The following is a 19,206-nucleotide window of genomic DNA, read 5'->3' as shown; positions in this document are numbered from 1 at the left end:
ACTGCTCTGAACTGGGTAGGCTCGATGGGGCAAAGGCCCGAGGCTCTTTCTGTCTCGGCCTTGACAGTGCTTCCGTTGTACCTCACAGTGCCCTAATTCTAGCTCCTACTCACCCTGACCCTCCAATCCACCCTCACCTGGAGGTGAATACAAGGCTTAGGATTCAGGGCTCTCCTTGTAGAGGACAGAGTTAGGTGCCCTATCCCTTCCCAGAATTGGAAATTAGAGATGTAGGGCCACTCAAATTTCCAGTGACCTGTTGACCCCTGGCAGGGGTGTTTTTCCATCCTCCATTTCTTGCCCAGGCCCTGTCCTCTCCTGTGGGTTGAGCCATGAGCTACTGCTGGTCCAGTCACCCCGCTGCACTTTCCCAGGACCTGCTAGGCCTGTGTTCACTTCCTCTTTCCCCACCACACAGGCCACGCTTTGGATGTCAGTGGACAGTTCTGTCCTCCCAGTGGGGCTCTTATGGGGCCTCAGGCCTGAGGGGCTCTAGGGGTGGTTCTGGGCCTGCAACCCTGCTTCAGGGGCCCTTGCAGCAGGCCCAGCCTGTGGCCAGCTTTGGGTGCTGGCTTGGTCTCTATCAACTGTTTGCCTTTCCCTACCACTGTAGCCAATCATCCCCCCAAAACTGAGCTGACCATCTCTCCCGCACCGCCCTTCACAGTTACAGAAGGAACACACAACTCGTGTGCTGAGGGCAGTCGGCCTGCCCCCACCCCCGCGCCCACCCCCACCCAACTGGAATGAGCCACCTGCATCCACACACAGGTGTTTCCTGTGCTCCTTCCTGTTACCGTTTTTTTTCTGCTCAGCTTAGCTTCCCCAGCAGGTGGTTAAAGGCCCAGCCAAACCTCTTCATACACAGCTCTAAAACACAGGGGGGCAGAGCTCTCTGGGGATCTGGGTCACCCCTGGGGGGGGACTGTTGGCACCTCATTGGCTCTTCCTGAGTGCAGGCACACAGACTGTCCCTAGGGTGTCACGCTGCTGTGCTACGGGGACACCAGAGTGGGCTCAGGGACCGGGGAAGGCCTTCCCCTGCGCTGTCACCACTGAAAGCTCTGATGGGACAGGGGAAGGTGCAAGACCTGTTTCTCCAGCCTTGAGTGTGGGCCTCCCTCCAGTCCTCCTAAGAACAGACCTGCCATCCTACAGTCCCACCCTACCCTCAGGTCCCTCCCACTGAACTCGTTAGCTTTCTGGGGTTAATAAACTCACATGAGCCCTCTCCCCGGAGCAGCACGAGTCTGCCAGCTGTGGCAAGGTCACAAGGTTTAGTCAGGTTTGTTATTACAGAGGCGGTGGCTCAGGGACAGGAGGGACTTACTGTTAAGAGAGTCACAGGGCAGCCACCCACGTCACCTGCTTCCCCGGCCCCAGCTATCCCCTCTGCAAGAACCTCCTCTCAACCCACTCAGCGTTCACGAACCTCCTTGGGCACAGCCCCTTCTGTAGGAAGCTGCCTTTGCTGAAGTAAAGACCCAGAAGCCTGGCATTCCCTGACGGGGTTCTGCTGCCCCCTGGTGGCCAGAAGCTCCAGCCACCACCACACCTTCTCTTCCTGCCTCCTTCCTCTGCCTCCCAGCCAAGCCAGCTGCTGCTGGGGAGCCATTCTCAAGACTGGCACCCTTTGGGCCTTCTCTAGGCCAGCTCCAGAGTTTAGCTCCAGTCTAGTCCCATAGCTTCCAGGCCCAGGGTACACCCACCTGCAGGCCGGGCCTCCTCAGCAACACTCCACCACCCTCTTCCTCTGCCCTCTTTTCCAAGACCAGTTCCAGCCTCTGGGCTTCTTCCATCTGGATTTCCAGGACAAAAGCACATGGTACTGTCACGGTTGGTGTGTGGACACACTAGTGTCAGGGCCACAGCCAGAAGATGCTGGAGCAGGAGGTTAGGAGTGCACCAGTCCAGGCTATGTAGGAAAGGCATTTCTGCTTTTTTTTTTTTTTTTTTTTTATTTTCTGTAAAACTCTGTAAATAAAATACAAAACCAAGGGCAGGGCAGAGGCAGGACGGCCAGGCCCAGGACACTGATCTATGGCAAGTGTGCTGAGCCGAGGCTGGGAGGCACTTGACTGTGGCACTGACTCCACCAACCCCAAGGACAACAGGAGAATATATTAGATTTTCATTGATAGGAATCTGTGAGGGAGGGATGTCTGGAGCCAGCCCTCATCCTCCCTGCCAGTGCCTGGTAAGCCCTGAAGGTGCGGGGAAGGGACAGTGGGGGCCGCTGGGTGGGGAGTTTAGAATGCTGTGCTGGCCATGCTGCCGGGCCCAAAGATGCGGGGCAGGGCATCCAGTGACTCCTCCAGCCTTCGGTGGGCAGACTGTCCCTCTTCTCCTGGAATGGATAAGGATGGGGTCAGGAGTGGTCCTAGCTCCACCCTTCCCTCCCGCCCCTGACCCCATCTCACCCCTACTCCCAGCAGCCAAATGTCCTAGAACTCAACTAGACTCGTGCCTCCTGATCCCCAGCCTCACCACACTGTTGCAGGCTCTGCCGAGCTGCTTCCCTCACAGCTTCTGTGTCCGTCTGGCAGAGGTACACCAGGGGCTCAATGCCTTCTGGAGCCTACCAGGGGAGAGAGCACTGAGGTGGGCCCAGCGGAGCAGGCTCAGGGCCCAGGGCTCGGGGAGCTGGGAGGGGAGGCGGAGGAGGCGGGGGGGAAGGTCAGCAGGGGTCACCTTGATGCAGCCCAGAGCCAGGCAGCCGGCCACTCTGGTCTGCACATCCTCGTCCTCCAGCTGTTCCAGGAAGCACAGTAGGGCCTGGGTAAGGGTGGGAGGGCAAACTCAGTGCGGGACTCAGGTGGGACCCCAGCCTCCGCCCTCCAGGGAGGCCTGCCCAACTCTCACCCTTTCCCTGAAGGTGGGGCCCAGCGACAGGCTCCGGAGCTGAGTGCTGACAGCAGCCATGACCTTGTTGTTGCCGTGGACAAGCAGAGAGCTGAGGGCCCGGAGTCCATCCCTTTGAAGCCGCCCCTCAGGTGCCAACCTCAGGGCCTTCAGCACAACAGCCTGGTCATCAGAGTTCAGATTCCGCACCAGTAACACTGAAAGAAGGAATTTGGGCAGTGGGGGAGGGGGTGTCAGTTGGAACAAGGTGGCAGGGCAAAGAGCCTCTGGGGGTAGGGTCTTTTGTACCCTTGTGTCCTGAATCTACACCTTCAGACCCACCCACAGGGCCAGGTCACTTTGGGACCAGGGCCACTGCCTCACCCTCCTCAGCTGTCTCAGTTACATAGGCCTCCATGGAGGAGCAGTCCAAGGCTTCGATGTAACTCCAGAACTGGAAGATGGTGAGCTGCTCTCCAGGGCCTGCCTGGCTCCGGGGCAGCTTCTGGCCCAGGGCATCCTCCAGGAACTTGACGCACACTGTGGGAGGCAGGGTTGCAGGTCTCAGGGAGTGGAGGGACCTGGGTCATCAGAGGGAAGGGTGCCCCATCCCTGGTGCACGTCCAGGAAGTCCCTGTCTGATCTGGGCCCTTTTGTGCTGAGGCATGTGCTTTTGTTATTTCTTCCCAGTACTCAACTCAGCGTGTGTGTGTGGGCTGACCTGGCTTTCCCTAAGGTCCCATCACTGGGGATCTGAGAAAGGAGGGTAGAGGGGGCAGGCCGGCAGCCCACTCACCGGCCTCGGCTAAGCCTGGCTGACGCAGGGAGAGACGGGCGCTGTACTGATTGCAGAAGGTGAGGAGCACCCGCTCCACAGGGCAGATGAAAGGGCTGAGTCCCTCTGTGCATTGGTCCCAGAAGGTCAGGAAGCCAGGCCGAGAGGCCGAGAACTGCACCACTGTGAGGAGATGCAGGAAACTGTCAGCAACAGAGCAGGCAGGTGGTGAGACAGGCGTGCAGGTGGGGCAGGGCAAGGCGGGAGCTCCGGGACACACGTGAGCCAGGGCCCACACAGCCTTTACCTTCCTGGGCAGAGGTGGCAGGCATTTCCCATCGCCTGCTGAGCTCGCATACTGCTTCAAGCACTCGGGCCTCCCGCAGTAGCCGCTCCAGGGCCCATGCCTCCTGGCAGCGCAGGGGCCCAAATGTGCCCAGTTTCTGGAGAACAGGGGTGGCCAAGTAGCTCAGACCTCAAGGTAGAGCTTAGAGAGGATGGAGACCGGGGACTGCAAGTCCCAGCATGCATCGGGAGAGGCTTGGGGGAGCCAGAGTGTGGGAGGTGTTCCATTCAGCAAGAGCCAGGCCCTGGGACATTGGGGAGTGGAACTCAGAGGAGGGGTGAAGGGCCATGAGTGAGGCGCAGGGCTCCCTGGGGGAAGCAGCTACCAGGGGAGGGTCGGGGGAACACCACTAGCCTCACCAGCAGGAGGCGGCTGCAGTGATACAGGTGCTGGACCAAGGCAGCATCCAGAGCTGGACACTCTGTGCTGAGGGGTCGGGCACTGGGCGAGTCGAGGCTGTCCTCAGCCCCAGGTGCTAGGCTGTTTGGGGGCCTGAGAGAAAGATGGGGTCAACCGCCCCAGGAGCACACATCATCATCTGGTCACCAGTGAATTTTTATTAAGCTCTCCACATCCCAGAACAGAACAGATGACACACAAACAACAGACAACAGGCAAGTTCATGGAAGGCTTCCAGAAGGAGGAAAGGGCTGGGACTAACAGGGGGTAGCAGGGGTCTGCCCAGAGCCCATCTGCCCAGGGCCCCCTCCAGCTACAACCTCCAGGATCGCTGGGGCCAGGACGGGTGGGAGTAGGGCTGCAGGCGGGATGGCCTACACAAAGTGGACTGCGAGAGGTTGTGGCCCAAGGGGCGCGGGGCACGGGGTCGTAACCTGTGCAGCATCGGAGGGAGGAGGGGCCGCGCAAGATCTTCAACTGGGAGTTGGCAAAGGCTACTCCGGGACAGAGAGCCAAGGGGCCTGGGTCTCTGGGCAGATTGGGATCCAGACAGAGGAGGTTGATGCTGAGGGACCCAGGACGCACAGGGAGGCACAGAAAGGGCTCGTTCATAGCGTGGGTTCAAGGTGAGGCCAAGGAAGAGAGGAGGAGCTGGAGACTCAGGAGCTGACAGGGACCGACGGGGGAGGCAGACACTGCAGGGATGAGGAGGAAGGTGGCCAGAAGCACTGGGGATACAGATGGGGTTGAAAACATGGGCACCAAGGACGCACAAGGAGTACACAGGTGGGGTGAACACAGAGGCACCCACCAGGAACCCCCCTCCTCCCGCCCACCTCTCATCTTGCTGCTCTCTATGTGGTCCACCTGGCCTCACCTCACCTGTTCCCCTTTCTCACCTTTCTCCTTCACCTGGTACTCACCACCCTTCTTCCTCCTCACCTCGCCCTTCTCACCTGTCCCCAGGACTGTCATTGTCTTCATCTTCATCCTCGTTGAGGAAGCTGAAGCTCTCCAGGGCGTGCTCCACAGTGATGCTGAGACTGGAGGCCCGGCTCCGAGTCAGGCCTTGTCTCTGCTGGGGTTTTGAAGGGCATCAGAGCTGCTGCCCCTGCATGGCTGCCCTCCCTGTACCACCGCAGCCCAGTCCGGCCCTCCTCACCATGAGCAGACTCTCCAGCCGGGTCACCTCCTGCTCCAGGCCCTGCAGCTCAGGGAACTGGCCACGATAGTCATCCAGGGCAGCCACCAGGGCCCCCAGAGCCTCTTCCAGCCTCCTGTCCCCAGCCCCTCCAGCTGCCCCTGGAACTGGGGCCGGAGAAGCCCTGGCCACTCCAGGGTCTGGATACTGGGGCAAAGGGGCTAGGGGTGAGGGAGGGAGATTTGGGCTCTGACAGATGGCTTCTGGGGGGTCCGGCGAAGGGCTTGTGAGGGGCTCCCAACTAGAACAAGCAGGACTTGGATGGGAGGTGCTGGGGGCTATGGGGTCTGCCTGAGTGCAAGGAGTGGAGGCTAGGTAACTACCAGATAGGGGGTCAGTGCCTAGGTGGGGAGGGTCTGTATTTGCAGAAGAGCTGGAGAGCTTGGCAAAGTCTAGAATAGTGGAGGGGCTTACAGTTATAAGAGTGGGGCTTGTGACAGAATGGGTGGGATTCCTGGTGTTCTGGACTGGGTCCTTGGCATTAGGTGTAGTGGTGTTAGTTGACATCTTGGCTTTGGGAGTAGTGGTTGCAGTAGTATGGGTGGGGCCTGTGGTGGTATAGGTGGGGCTTGCAGTAGTGTGGGTGGGGCCTGTGGTGGTATAGGTGGGGCTTGCAGTAGTGTGGGTGGGGCCTGTGGTGGTGTGGGTGGGGCTTGCAGTAGTGTGGGTGGAGCCTGTGGTGTGGGTGGGGCTTGTAGTGATATGGATGGGGCTCACAGTAGTGTGGGAGTGGCTTGTGGTGATGTGGGAGTGGCTTGTGGCATGGGTGGGGCTTGGGGCGGCGTGGGTGGAGCTAGTGGTAGTCTGCACTGGACCTGTGGCACTGGCTGTAGGGCCTGCAGTAATGAGAGTAGAGCCCATGGGCTTGTTGGTAGCGCTTGTGACAGTGTGTGTCAAGTTTGTGACAGTGTGGCTGAGGCTTGTGGTGGTCTGGACTGGGTCTGTAGTACTGGGGCTAGGAGCTGCAGGAGTGAGGGTAGCAAGCGCTGGTTTGTGGGTGGGACTTGTGGTGGTCTGGACTGGCCCTGTGGTACTGGGGGTAGGACCTGTGGTAGTGAGGATAGAGACCACCATCTTGTGGGTAGAAGCTGTGGTAGAGTGAGTGAGGCTTCGAGCACTAAGGGTAGGGCTTATGGCACTAGAGGTGGAGCCTGTAGTGGTGTGCGTGGGCAGTTCAGGAGAGCTAGAATTTATGGTCTTGTTAGCCGAGCCTAGGTGAGCAGACGGGGCAGGGCCTGTTGTACTAAGAGTGTGGCTTGTGGCAGAATGGCCAGCATCCAGGGCAGGAGGGACAGGAGCAGGGATCTCCCCATGGGTGGGATCTGGGCACGCAGGTGGGCTAGGTCCCCGGACTAGACTTTCTAGGTCTGCAGCCTCCACTGAAGCCTCAGCCAGGGCGGCGTCCACACTGGCCTCACTGATGTGGCTCAGAGTCCGGCTGTAGGGGGCATGACCATTGGCCAAGGCTGGGGCCACAGCCCCCTCCTCATCCATGGGCCCAGAAGTGGAGGTCTCAGCCCTACGGAAGGCAACTTGGATGGGCAGAGGCTCAGGCTGCTGCACCAGGGGCCTGGGGGCTGAGGAGTGGCGGGCAGTGCCTGAGAGCTGTGGGCTGGATGAGTCATCGGAAGATTCAGATGACAGGGACCATGCTGTCCCATTCTCCAGCTCCTCCTGCCGCCTCAGCATATTCTGGGAGAGAGGAAAGGACATTTCAGGACCACCTCTTCTTGGGGAAGGTGGTGCTGAGCCTGGGATGTGACTCACATAAAAGGCCTGTTCCCGAAGCGAGGGTGTGTCTGGTGGGCTCTGGCTATAGGTGGAGAAGCGCTTGGTGACTGTGGAGGCCTTGTTGACAGTAGAAGCAGCTGAGGGCTGGTCATCCTTGTCGAAGGGACTAGAGAGGAAAGAAGCTGTTAGCAGACAACACAAATCCCAGCCCTCTCTCCAAGTCCCTCAACCCCACCAACCTCCATGTCACTTCCAAGCTGAGCTTGATGGTGCCAAGATCATTAATATCCACTGCTACAACCCGGGGCAAGGCAGCGAACAGGTCCTTGGTCTCACAGGAGACGCTACCTACAACCACATGGTTGGCCAGGCCCTTCAGTTCTGTCACCTGTAGCCAAGAATGCATGGTGGGGTCATAAGGGTGTAGGGGTCATGAGATTGTGGGGGATCAGAGGTCTGAACTTGCACAGTCTCAGGGTCATGGGGCTATCCATGCAAACTTGAAGCATTCTGGGAGCACAGGGATCAGAGGTCCAAATCTGTAGTCACTATGGTCATGGGGTCACAGCCTCATGGGAGTTCAGGGGTCAAATATTCACCAGGTCAGAAGATCATGGGGAAATCACAGGGTCATGAAGGTCAAGGGGTCACACATTCACAGGGCCAAGGAACCAGGTGGGGGTCACAGGCATTAAGGGTCTCAAGGTCATGAAGGTCCAAAGGGTTCATGGGTCACAGAGTCACAGGATCTTGGTATCCTATGGTCCTGGGCAGAGACGTCACCTTGATGGACAGGAATTCCGTGAGCAGAGGCAGAAAGACGGTTTCCTCGCTGTCCCACACCTGCTTTCCACTGCTCTCTATGCGGCCCCGTAGTTTCCAGCGCTGACGCCCATATTTCATGTAGATCTAGGGGAAGAGGCAGGATGAAGCAGACTTCCACGTTGCGACCCTGCCATCCCAGCCCCTCCCTTCCCATCCTCCTACCTCATACTGGTCGCCAACACACAGCCTGGCAAAGCCGGCCAGCCCTGGGAGTCGGGGAGAAGGAGATGAGCTGGGTCGAGGGGTCTCAGGCACACACTTCCCTCCCTTGGCCGCCAGTCGGCCTCACTGCTCAGTACCTTTCATCCGAAGGTGGAACTCGCCCAGCTGTGCTTCCAGCTCGCTCTCCAGCAGACACATGCTCTGGACGGAGAGATGGGGGGTGGGGGGGGAACGACAGGAAGAAGTCAAAACCCAGTCCCCTCTCACCAACTCTACTGTACCCTGTGCCTCAGCCTCAGGGGCACACATCCCTCACCTCTGTGTACTCGCGATGCCCTCGAGTAGCCTCGGCCAGGCTGTCCCGGGCCTCGCGGCTCCCCGGGGAGCCGGTGCTGTAGGCACGGACCATGTTGTAGGCGCCGTCCCGGAGACGCCGCTGCACGCAGTATGACTCATACAGTTCATCAATCTGGGTAGAAGAGTGGGGTGGCAGAGGGGGACTGAGACTCACTGCTGGGGTTGCTCCCTCAGGGCCTCCCCCAGGGCCTACCATCACCCGCTCTCCCTGTGACACCCGACCCCCCACCCCAGGTTGCAAACACACACGTATGCCGCACCAGTACCTTGCTGGCATGGAACTCCAGCCGTCGCAGGAAGCGTTCAATGGACTTGACTTGCTGGGGGAAAGGTGTGTTAGAAGCCTGAGGCCCAGGGCCCTCTACCTACCTCTGAGTCAACCTCTGCCAACATACACTCACCTTGTCCAGGTCATATAGGAAGCCCTGCAAGGAAGGGGGGGGGGGGGTGCACATTAGGAGGTAGGGGAAGAACTCCAGCAGGGGCACCCGCTTGGCCAGAGCATCCAGCACCCTTCCCTCCCAGGCTTCCTCCTCTCACACCACAGTCCACAGCTATTCCAGTCAAAGCAGGAACTGGCCTACCTCTCACATGCCTGGTCTCTGCAGGTGTCAGAGATCTGGTCCTCAGGACCACTCCAGCACTCTTCCCCCTGCCTCTTCTATGAGACCCCTCCCCTGGCCCACTGCCTTTGTGACCATCCCTAGGACGAGCACTCTGTGCCTCCTCATGCTTGGTTCCCCCTGACAGGGAACTCCTGTTGATTCTCCAAGACCCAGCAGAAATGGTTCTTTCTCCACGAAGCCCTGACCTGCTCCCCGGAAAAAACCATGGCTCTCGCTCAGGACCACCAAAACCTAATCTCAACATAATCCATGTCAGCAGGGTTTGACCCACCCCACTGGAAGTTCCCAGGGGGGCAGGCACTGGGTCACAGGCAGAAAGTGCATGCAGCCTGGGAAGGCGGAAGAGAGAAAGCTCCTATCAGTTTTGCCTGATACCCCTTTTCTAGTCACACCTGGACTGCGTCACCCCAGAAAACAGCCCTGATGTTAGCCAGCACTGGCCCTGCCCAGCCCCCCAACACCACAAGAGCAAAGAGCGGTAATCCAGGACATACAGGATGCCAACTCTTCACTCACCAGGCGGGAATTCCTCTTGGACTCCCTTATCTGTCCTTGGAGTTTCTCCTGCTCCTGCTGGTGCACTTCCAAATAGGCCCTGGGTAAACGGTGACCACAGAGTTCTCTTACTTCTCCAGCCTCTATCTGCCCAAGGAAGGGGCAGTGAGGAGAGGGAGTGAGGCTGGGGAAAGTTCCCATTAGCAGGAAGGGTAGAAGCCTTAGGGAGGGATCCTGGGACAAGGGGTTGGGAGGGCACTGCTTACGTCAGGCCTCGCTTGAGCGCAGTGTACACCAGGTCCAGGCGCTCAGGCTGCGGGACCTTGGGGGCCGGGTGCGCCACTGAAAACATCTTGGACACCCGGGAGAGCGCTGGGGGCTTCCGTGGGGGCCCCGGGGGACTGAAGGCCGGGAAGCTCCTGAAGAAGAGACTGCACTCAGAAAGAGGCAAGAAGTCCTCCCCCACACCCTCACTGGCACACTCCAACCCGGCGAACCTCTCTGGACCCGTCAGCCCCCCTCTGCTGCCTACCTGGGCCCCCGCTCCTGGTTGCCGAGGACGCCTGCGAAGGACTGGCTCCTACTGACCCGGGCGCTGAGCAGGCGGCGCTGCGGCCGCACCGACAGGGACATCATGGAATGAGTCCGCGCGGGGCTCCCTGGGGGTGGCGAGGGCGGGTGTCCAGCGCCAGTCAGGCCCTTGAAGCCCCCTCCCTGCAGCCCAGCCTCTGTTTCTCAGTCCCTCTGGATACCACCGCTTGCCGCGGGCAGGCCAAAACGCACCGGCCTGGGCCCTAATGACAGGGCGGCCGCGGCTGACTCGGTCTCGGACTCAGCGTGGCCTCGGCTCGGCCCCCACTTCCTGCAGAGGTGCAGGCTCCGCCTGCCGCGCGGGGCAGGAAGGGGGGTCGCGCTGGGACCCTCCCCGGGCTGGGAAGGGGCAGGAAAGGGGAGGGGCACGCAAAGAATGTGCGGAAGCGTCTGTTTACCCGGGCGTGGGGCGGGTTCCCCAGCCCTGCCCCTGACCTCCTCCCCCAAGTGGGGCCAGGAGCTCCCACGCCCGCACCCCGAGAGGCCGCGGGAGGTCACGGGGCGGGGCGGGGTGCATGCTTGGAGCCCAGCGGAGCGGTCTGGCAGGCCCGGCCTGCGCAGGTTGGGCTCCCCAGACCCGCCCGCCCCGCGGAAGCTGCTCCCCTCCAGCCGCCACCCGCCCCGAGGCGCCCAGAGCCCGGGGATTCCCAGGGTGAGGGGCAGTGCCGAGAAGGGCCCCGCCCCCTCCTCTTCCCTGAGACTCGGATCGGGAAACTGAGTCACAGACAGCCGCCTTTGCCCGGACCTTAGCGGGAAGAGATCCTTGGCAAAGCCCCACACAGATCCGGCGAACCCCGCGCCCCGGGCGCCCAGAACTCGGCCCGCACGCCCCTGGGACAGCCCCGGAGCCTCCGCAGCCCCAGACCGGGTCCTACCTCTCTTCTTGGCGCTCATGGTAGGTCCGGGACAGCCCCCTAACCCCCGCGCTGGCCCCCCCGAGTCCACTCGGGCCCAGGGCCCCTCGGTGCCGGCCCGGCTGGACTCCGTGCTCGCTCCCAGAGACTCTGGCTCCTGGCTTCAGCTCCTCCCGGCGCCGCCCCCCGCCCAGTTCCTGCCGCCTGACTCAGCCCGCCGGGATGGGGCGGGACCGGCCGGATCAGGGGGGCACCGGGCCCGCGGCCCCCCTGGCCTCTGGGAGGGGTGACCGGGGTCCCCCTCGGGCTGGGGACTGGCGGGGATCGTCTCAGCCGGGTCTGGAGTGCGGGTAAGGGGAGTCGAGCATGGCGGTGTATATGGAGGGATAAACAGAGTGAAGACAACAGGGTGGGGGCTGAACTGAGTGTAGTTAACACAGGGGGCTCATAGAGCGCCTGTTGGAGGGTGCTGAGAGAGGTCTGAGTACAGAGGGCTGAGAGATGGGGTTCTGAGTATGTGAGGTCTTCTGCGAGAGCAGAAGTAAGGGCTGCGGGTGCTGAGTGGAGGGACTGTGCAGAAGGATGACAGAGAGGCACTGAGCATGAGGCGGCCCTGAGGCTGAGAAGGGCGGACCTGAAAGTGGGCGACAGGCTCAACCCCATATTATGTGCTGCTGCCCTCAGAAGGAAGAGAAGGAACTGGGGGCAGATAGTCCCACAGCACCGTGCACCACCCCCATCCCTCCATCCACAGAAGTGGTGCTTAGTCTGAGGGACTCCCTCCACCCCCAGGCCATGGGGAGAGGATCAGGTCCCACTGCTGATCAGCGCCTTCTCTCCAGCAGAAATTGCCTCCTAGGAGAGAGGCCCCATCCTCGGGCTCCCAGCTTGCATGGGCTGAATCCCCTTGATGTTCGCCCTTTCTTGCTCCCAGTATCTCTCCATTGACTATCCCCATCCAACTCTTGCCTGGATAGAGGCCACCATGCCCAGGGTCCACTGGGCATCTCATCCCCTCAGAGGAGCTAGGTGCTCCCCTACCCTGTAAACACTGCTGCTCCCTGATGCTCCATTCAGCCGTCCTGGGCTTACTTTCTCCCCAAAAGACTGAGGTGGGCCCAGGCATCTGCATTTCCAGTCAGTCACCCCCACCCCCAGATACAGACTCAGATGCAAGATGTCCCAGGATCTTGAGAAGTGCTATCTCCCCCTCCCTCCTTGAAGACAGTGCTGTGCCCCCCTACTCTGGCAGCTATCCATTCCTGTGGATTGCCCACCACTCTCTGCTCCCTGCAGCCACCCTCCATCGGAACACCCCAGCCTCATCACCTGGCTCTGGAGTGCCCCCCTTCCTGAATCAGAACCACACTGACCACAACTTTTAGGATCTCTCCATCACCCCCATCTCATCTGCCTTCTACTTGAGACCTCCTGAAGCTCTCAGCTCATTTATTCAACTATTTACTAAGTAACAATCTTACTCTAGTCACTGGAGATGCAGCTGTGATTGCACAGACATCGCCCTGCACAAAGCTCACAAGCTGCCTCTGCTTCCTTTCTCCCCGCCACCTCCCTCCCACACTCCCGGCACAGCCTTCTCCCCAGCCTGGATCTGCAGCCACCCCTCCAGCTTGCCCGCCTGCTAATATCCCCGGCACTCTGGGCTACTCCCTTATCTGGCAGAAACCAACCCTGGGCAACCCAACCCCCTGCCTTCTCTGCACCTGCACTCAGGCTAGCGGGAGCCACCAGAGATCTTGGCACAGCAGCTGGGCTGGAAAAGAGCAAGTCTCAACCTCAGCCAGGCTCTTGTTTCCCACGTGGGAAATCCTCACGTGTGGCCCTAGCCATCCCTCTCCCCTCCCATGGAAGATGTTTCAGTCTTTCGCCACAAACCTCAAACAAGTTCCAGTCACTCCCACATAAAAGGTGAAAGCTACCCTGGAAATATCCAAATGCCCACCGGTAGATATAATAGAATGCTATACAATGAAAAGAATGAACAACAACAACAAAAAAGAATGAACAATATACAACTACATGCAACAACAGGGATGAAGCCTACAGACATAAGGTTGAGTGAAAGAAGCAAGACCACAAGAGAGGATACATGTGTGCTCGCTTCGGCAGCACATATACTAAGAGAGGATACATGTATGAGTTGATATGATGTTCAAAAACAGTTAACCTATGGTGGCAGAAGTCAATAGATAGTAGTGACTATTAATAGCAGTGACACTAGCCCTGGGGAGTAGTGACTGGAAGGGAGCACAAGGGGGCTGACAGGGTACTGATTATGTTCTGTTTCCTAATCTGGGTTTTATTTCCTGATCCTGCATGGGTGTGTTCCTTTGTGAAAATGTATTGTGAGCTGTCCACTTAGGGCATGTACCCTTTCTGTGTGAATATTCTATTTCAATACAAAGCTAACTTTAAATAAATCAACTATAAAAAGAAATGACCCCTCTGTGGACTCGCAGTCTCTTTCCAGCTACCCACCCCTCACCCTATTTGGCTCTTTCAGAGCCAAGTTTCTTGAAGAGGTGTGTCCACCTCCACCTCCTCTCCCCACCCACCCACTCTTCTTCCTACCCTGTCCAGTTTCTGTACCCTGCACTCCTGACTGGTCTGGATGACACGGTTGCCAGTGACTTCCCCATTGCTGAATTGCGTGTTCAATGTTTAGTCCTTATCCTGCTTGATCCGAGCAAAGTTTTTCACTGGGCAGTTCTCTTCCTCTTCCTCAAGCCTTTCCTTCTCTTGGATTTCAAGAGGCAACACGCCCCTGGCTTTCTACCTCTCTCTCTGGCTGCACTTCTTATTTCGCCACAGGGTATCTGTCTTTCTCCCCATCCCTGAATGATGCTTATCCTCCTCCCCACTTATGGACTGGGCACCTCTCCCACAGCTCAATGCCATCTAAAGGTTCCCAGCTTCTTTCTCTTTTCCTTGCCCAAACCGTTCTTCTGAGTACCAGGCCTGTTCATCCAGCTGCCTGCCTGATGCCTCCCGGAAGCTGAGTAACAAACTGGAGTGGGCTACTAGGGATGTGCTGAATTTCAAGTCCCCGAACTAAACTCACCACTTTCCTCCTCAAACCTGACTCTCCCTTCTCACTCCATGACAGGCCCATCATCTATGTATCCAGTTGTTAAAGACAGAAACTAAGAATCATCCTGGATGCCTCAGTCTCTGTTACCCACCCACACATCTACTCAGTCACCCACTCCTGCCATCTCTGGCATCTGTCCCGTCACATCCACCCCCTCACCTAGAACTCAAGTTCAAGCCATCACCGATTCTCACCTAGAATCCTACAACGGCTTCCTGATGAATTCCCTGTCTCCATGCTAACCCACAATGATCTGTTTTTTTGTTTGTTTGGTTTTTTTTTTTTAGTTTTATTTATTTGGCTGCACTGGGTCTTAGCTGCGGCACTCAGGATCTTTAGTTGTGACATGTGGGATCTTAGTTCCCTGACCAGGGATCGAACCTGGGCCCCCTGCATTGGGAGCATGGCATCTTAGCCACTGGACCACCAGGGAAGTCCCATGATCTATTCTTCATTCAATAACAGCACTACCCCTCTTGAAACGCCAGTCACCTGACAATACTAAAAACTGTCCTTTATCAAGTGCTTTCTATGCCAGACATTGTACTTAATTAATAAACATCATCTCATTTAATCCTGACAACAACCCTATGGGGTGAGTCCTATTAGCCCCACTTCACAGATGAGAAACCTGAGGCTAACTGGCTGTGTGACTTCAGGCAAGACATTTCCTAACCTTTCTGGGCTGCAGATATCCATCTGTTAAATGAGGATAACAACAGTAATAATAACAACTATCTCTAAGGGCTGTTGGGAGGATGAAATGAGATACTTCCTCTATTGGGAGTTTTCGGGGAAGGGAGAATTGCATGTAGGGTAGGGAAGTTGGGGTGGACACAATACCTCATTGTAAGCTCACAGTAAATATTAACTGCTGTTATTAACAATTATTAATCTGCCTGAGATGACCCAGCTGTTAAGTAGTAGGGCCAGGACTCTATATCTTTCACATCCCTCTAGTCGAACTCTTGTGAAACATCCATGGGCATCCCCCTACCCCAAGGATAAAGTCCAGACTCTCTAACATGACCCACAAGACCTTCAGGCTCTGTTCCTCCCCTCACATACCTTCCTCCTCCCCTCACAGTCCTCTGCTCCCCCAAGGTCATTCTGTTCCAGCTACCGTGAATTCTCTCCAGGCCTATAAGCAGCAACTCTCATTGACCCTATACCCCCTTCCCACTACTCTCAGCCTGACCAGCTCCCTCTTTTTTCTTTGACCGTACTACCTCTTCCTTCAGGAAGCCTGCCCTCAATTGGTTCCCCCTTGTAGGCGCCTCATAGCTTCCTCTCTCTGATCCCTGAGGTCACATAATTCTGTTGTCAGTTCTCCTTTAGGGTCTGTCTTTTAACCAGACTGTGAGCTCTGGGGGCTGAGGCCTGCCTGCTCTGCTCACTGCGGTGTCCTCCATGCCCTGCACCAAAGCAGTGGAGGCGGGCAGGAGCTGAGTCTGCGCTGGGGGCTGATGGAACTGGGAATGCTCTGAGCTACTTCAGGGGTACATTTCCAGTCTCTGTCCCCCCAACTCCCCTACCGCATGGTCAGTTTCCTCTTCCCTTCCTTCCTTTCTGATCAGCAAGTGGAGTTCTGCACCACCACCCGCAGCCCCAGAGGACACGGTAGGGGATCCCTGGGAGTCTGGAACTGAGTGGATGGGGCGGACTTAGAGGAGGCTGACCTTCCCATCAATTTTCTTTCTCTGACTGGGCTTCTGCCACAGGGACCAGGACGTGTAACTGCTGGTCCAAATGACCATCAGAATATTAATCTAAGTGACAATTCCAGGGGGTGAGTAGGCAGGATCTCCCCTGCCGGGGGCGGGAAGAAAAGCTGAACCCCTTGAGCTAAGAGAAAGGGTCCACCTCAACTGGAGGAGGGGCTGGCTGATAAGAGTCAGGGGATTCTCTAGACTCTCGCCAGCCCTTAAGTCTGTTCTGGACATGGGAAAGAACCCAGGTCTCAAGGGTGTTGGAACCTGTGGCATGGCCAGCTGGAGCAGCTAAGAAAGGAACTCTGGTCGCCTGCGTGGCCCCAGATCCCACAGCCTTCAATCCCCTCTTCAGGCCGAAACTGCTGCACTTATGTGGGGCAGGTCTTGCCACCTGTGCTGCCTAGCTCAGAGGAATGCCAGGCCAGCCGCTTTCCCGGGAGTCCCCCAGCCCGCCCCGCCCTACCGCAGGGCCGCCCAGGACAGAGGTAAACAGATGCTAAAAATAACCCGGGCCAGGGGCAGCTACGGGGAAGAATGGGGTCCCTCCAGAGCCTGCCCCTGTCTCTATGGCAACTGCCCCAAACCCGGTTGCTGACGTCATGCCGCAGCTGCGGGAGCAGGGAGGGAGAGGGGCCGCAGTGCGGCCTGGGACCCCCCACCCCGGAACCGGGCGGAGGCGGCCGGGTGGCCTCACTTCCTGCCGGCCCCCTCCCTGGTCAGCTGGTCACATTCCCCGGACGGCGGCGCACTGGAAGCCTGTGGCCTCCCCCTGGCTGGGCCTAGCAGAGGCGCTAGTCGGAGCTGCAGCCAGCGAGGGGCCCGCAGTGACTCAGCCACGTCCTCCTTGCCTGCTTTTCCACCCAGGGAGGACCCAGCCCGGTGCCCTGTGTGCTCCCCTCACCCCCACCCATTTCCAGGTACCCCTCTGTAACTGCTGCCCCACAGGACCCAGGACAGGGAGGGCGGGCTGAAGTGGGAAATAAGTCTCCTGTCTCCCTGGACTATTTTGTACCTCACACTCCAGTTCTCATCTCTCCCCCAACCCCATCTCTACCCTCCATGCCAGGGAAGTGGTTAGTACAGTGGCAATAATTCAGATCTGGGTCTAATTCCCACTTCTCTCCAAACCAGCTGTGTGATCTTCAGAATATTACTTAACCTCTCTGGGCCAGTTTCTGCATCTGCCAGATTGTCTGTTAACCGTCCTCAGAAGGCTGTGCCGACAATTGGGCAGTACAGGCCCAGGGCAAGCCCCATAGATGGCCCATCTTTCTTGTTATACTAGACTGCACACAGTAGGTGCTTGGCCAGCCAACCCGGACTTGTATTAGAAAGCAACCCAGAACTGGCTGAGATGGGTCAATCTCTGAGGCCAGACTCTAGTCTTGGGGAAAGGAGAATAGAGGGTGCTAAAGCCAGGCTTACCCAGACCCCTAGCCGCGGTGAGCAGCCCCTTCCCCAAACCGGTTCTGCAGGGTGCCCAGGCCTGGCTGCTTGCAGAGTCCTCACACCAGCCTTTCATTTTCAGGTACAGGGTCTGTTCCCCCACAGAGCCAGGCGATCCTCTCTAGCCTCCGCCACATTTGGGCGAAGAGTCCAGTCCAAGGCCAGATTGGCTACCTCGGGTCGGGCCCCAAAGCGGCTTAGTACAGCCAGTGGGGCCAGAGAGATTAGCTCATCTAGTAGGCGGGCCTGCGCCCCTCGGGGCCCTCTCCCCATTCCCAGCTCAGTTTCTCCCGCGGCGAGGGCAGCGGGGCTCCCGGTGAGCGTCTGTGCCAGCACCCAGGCTGGCGCCTAAGGCCCACCCTCAGGCCTGGCCCACCCCAGAGCCCCAGGGCACGGGCCGCCTGGGCCTGGCCGTGGGAGGGGAGGCGGCAGCGCCGGGTGCGGCAGGCCCCGAGGCGGCAGCCTTTGTGGCCGAGCTCCGCGCCCGAGAGGAGGGTAGGAACGACACCGTGGGGCCTGGGTCCCAGGGATGGGGCGACACGGGACAGGGCCGCAGCGGGGGCAGCAGATCCGGGACTCCCCAGACGGAGGGAGGCACCAGAACCGCCGCGCCCGAGCCCCGCCCGGGCCACGGGCCCCGGAAACGGCGGGGACACTCACATGGCTGCGCTGGCTGAGCGGACCTCGCGCTCTCCGTGCACTCGTCCCTGCCGGGTCAGGTCGCGCCGCAGCTGCCGCGGTCGCCGCCGCCGGTGCCCGCCCCTCCCTCCGCTCCGCCGCCTGCCGCCCAGACGCCCCGCTCCTCCCCTGGCCGGCTGGGCCCCACCCCCGGCGCGCCCGCGGCTCTAGCACCCCTGGAGGCGCCCGCGGCTCGCTCCGCCCTCTCCGCTAACCCGGCAGGGGGTGGCCTGCGGCGTCCACGGGCTTGACCGGGCAGGGTGGAGACGAGAGGGATCCTGGAGGATACGCGGGCGGTGGGAGTTCTCAGCGCTTGGGGTCGGGATCCACGGGAATTGGGCGGCTTTCGGAGAACTATTAGCAAAGGCAGGAAGGAGACATTCCTTCCTACACAGACCCCCAAACCTAGTGCCCCAGGGAGCCCGGCTTGCCTGGTACCACCACAGATCCCGTGGGCTCCAGAGACCTTTAAGGCCCCTCTACCTGAAACAGGTCTTGGAGCGGCCACTGCTGGGTTGGCTGGAAGAAACGATCAGGCCCAGTTTCGGGGAGGGCAACAGGAAGGCCTGAAGCCTGCTCCTCACCCAGGCACCTTCCAGGTCTGGACGCTGCCCCTCAGCCTTGCCCCTCTGCCAGCCTCAGTTTCCCTGCTCTGGGCGCAGGCTGCCCTTCCTGCCACCATCTGGCCAGTAAGTCTGAGCTCTTAGCTAGGCCACGTGTTCACCACTCCCTGGGCACCTGCATCTGTGGAGTCTCAGGCTCACTCTGGGAGCATGGGTGAGGATCCTGGCAAGATCTGGGTACCTGCTGGCCAAGGGGGCCAGAACCCACTCTTTTCCAGTAAGGGGCTACAATGCTGGCTCTCCCCTGGAGTGGGCTGAGGTGGAGCTCATGGCTGACCTCACACTGGACTCAAAGGGTCAGCTCCACTCCCCCACCCTTCCCCTCAGTAAAATAACACTGGTCCTCTCCAACTCTGAAAGCTCTCCCACCCGTCAGGCTTCACTCTGTAGTCCATCATCTTTAGAGGCTGCACAGTCATACACAGAAGTGGT

The 19,206-nt window shown here is 59.0% G+C and overlaps 1 protein-coding gene and 1 non-coding gene across 4 annotated transcripts; both read right to left on the bottom strand.

The window, feature by feature from the left end:
* Positions 1–1,944: 1,944 nt before the first annotated feature.
* On the bottom strand, positions 1,945–18,243 carry RIPOR1 (RHO family interacting cell polarization regulator 1). Of its 3 annotated transcripts, none has more exons than XM_061138731.1 (22): positions 18,134–18,243; positions 10,291–10,417; positions 10,025–10,177; positions 9,780–9,858; positions 9,039–9,062; positions 8,904–8,957; positions 8,597–8,749; positions 8,418–8,481; positions 8,281–8,324; positions 8,077–8,202; positions 7,533–7,681; positions 7,330–7,459; positions 5,524–7,254; positions 5,318–5,439; positions 4,322–4,454; positions 3,924–4,059; positions 3,638–3,799; positions 3,226–3,381; positions 2,863–3,059; positions 2,692–2,775; positions 2,488–2,578; positions 1,945–2,347 (listed from the first exon to the last, which is right to left on the bottom strand). In XM_061138731.1, the coding sequence occupies exons 2-22, from the start codon at positions 10,392–10,394 to the stop codon at positions 2,250–2,252; spliced, it is 3,990 nt and encodes a 1,329-aa protein (XP_060994714.1). In that variant the 5' UTR covers positions 10,395–10,417; positions 18,134–18,243; the 3' UTR covers positions 1,945–2,249. The 3 variants fall into 3 exon arrangements, with proteins under 3 accessions (XP_060994714.1, XP_060994712.1, XP_060994713.1); XM_061138729.1 differs by lacking the exon at positions 18,134–18,243 and adding an exon at positions 11,225–11,371; XM_061138730.1 differs by lacking the exon at positions 18,134–18,243 and adding an exon at positions 11,225–11,371 and having other exon boundaries at positions 5,318–5,436.
* TRNAW-CCA (transfer RNA tryptophan (anticodon CCA)) lies at positions 14,676–14,748 on the bottom strand. Its single transcript has one exon. It is a non-coding gene; the product is annotated as a tRNA-Trp (tRNA).
* Positions 18,244–19,206: the final 963 nt, after the last annotated feature.

The sequence above is a fragment of the Dama dama genome, chromosome 4 (genome assembly GCF_033118175.1).
Source record: "Dama dama isolate Ldn47 chromosome 4, ASM3311817v1, whole genome shotgun sequence".
Lineage (NCBI taxonomy): Eukaryota > Metazoa > Chordata > Mammalia > Artiodactyla > Cervidae > Dama > Dama dama.
This window is presented reverse-complemented; position numbering and strand designations above follow the sequence as displayed.

Bases quoted from the DNA above. Each gene is read 5' to 3' on its own strand.
- RIPOR1 (XM_061138729.1), bottom strand. The intron at 4,060-4,321 runs GTGAGGCTAGTG...CCTGTTCTCCAG, and splicing joins ACTGCAGCCGCCTCCTGCTG to AAACTGGGCACATTTGGGCC. The intron at 3,382-3,637 runs GTGAGTGGGCTG...TGCCTCCCACAG, and splicing joins GCCAGGCTTAGCCGAGGCCG to TGTGCGTCAAGTTCCTGGAG.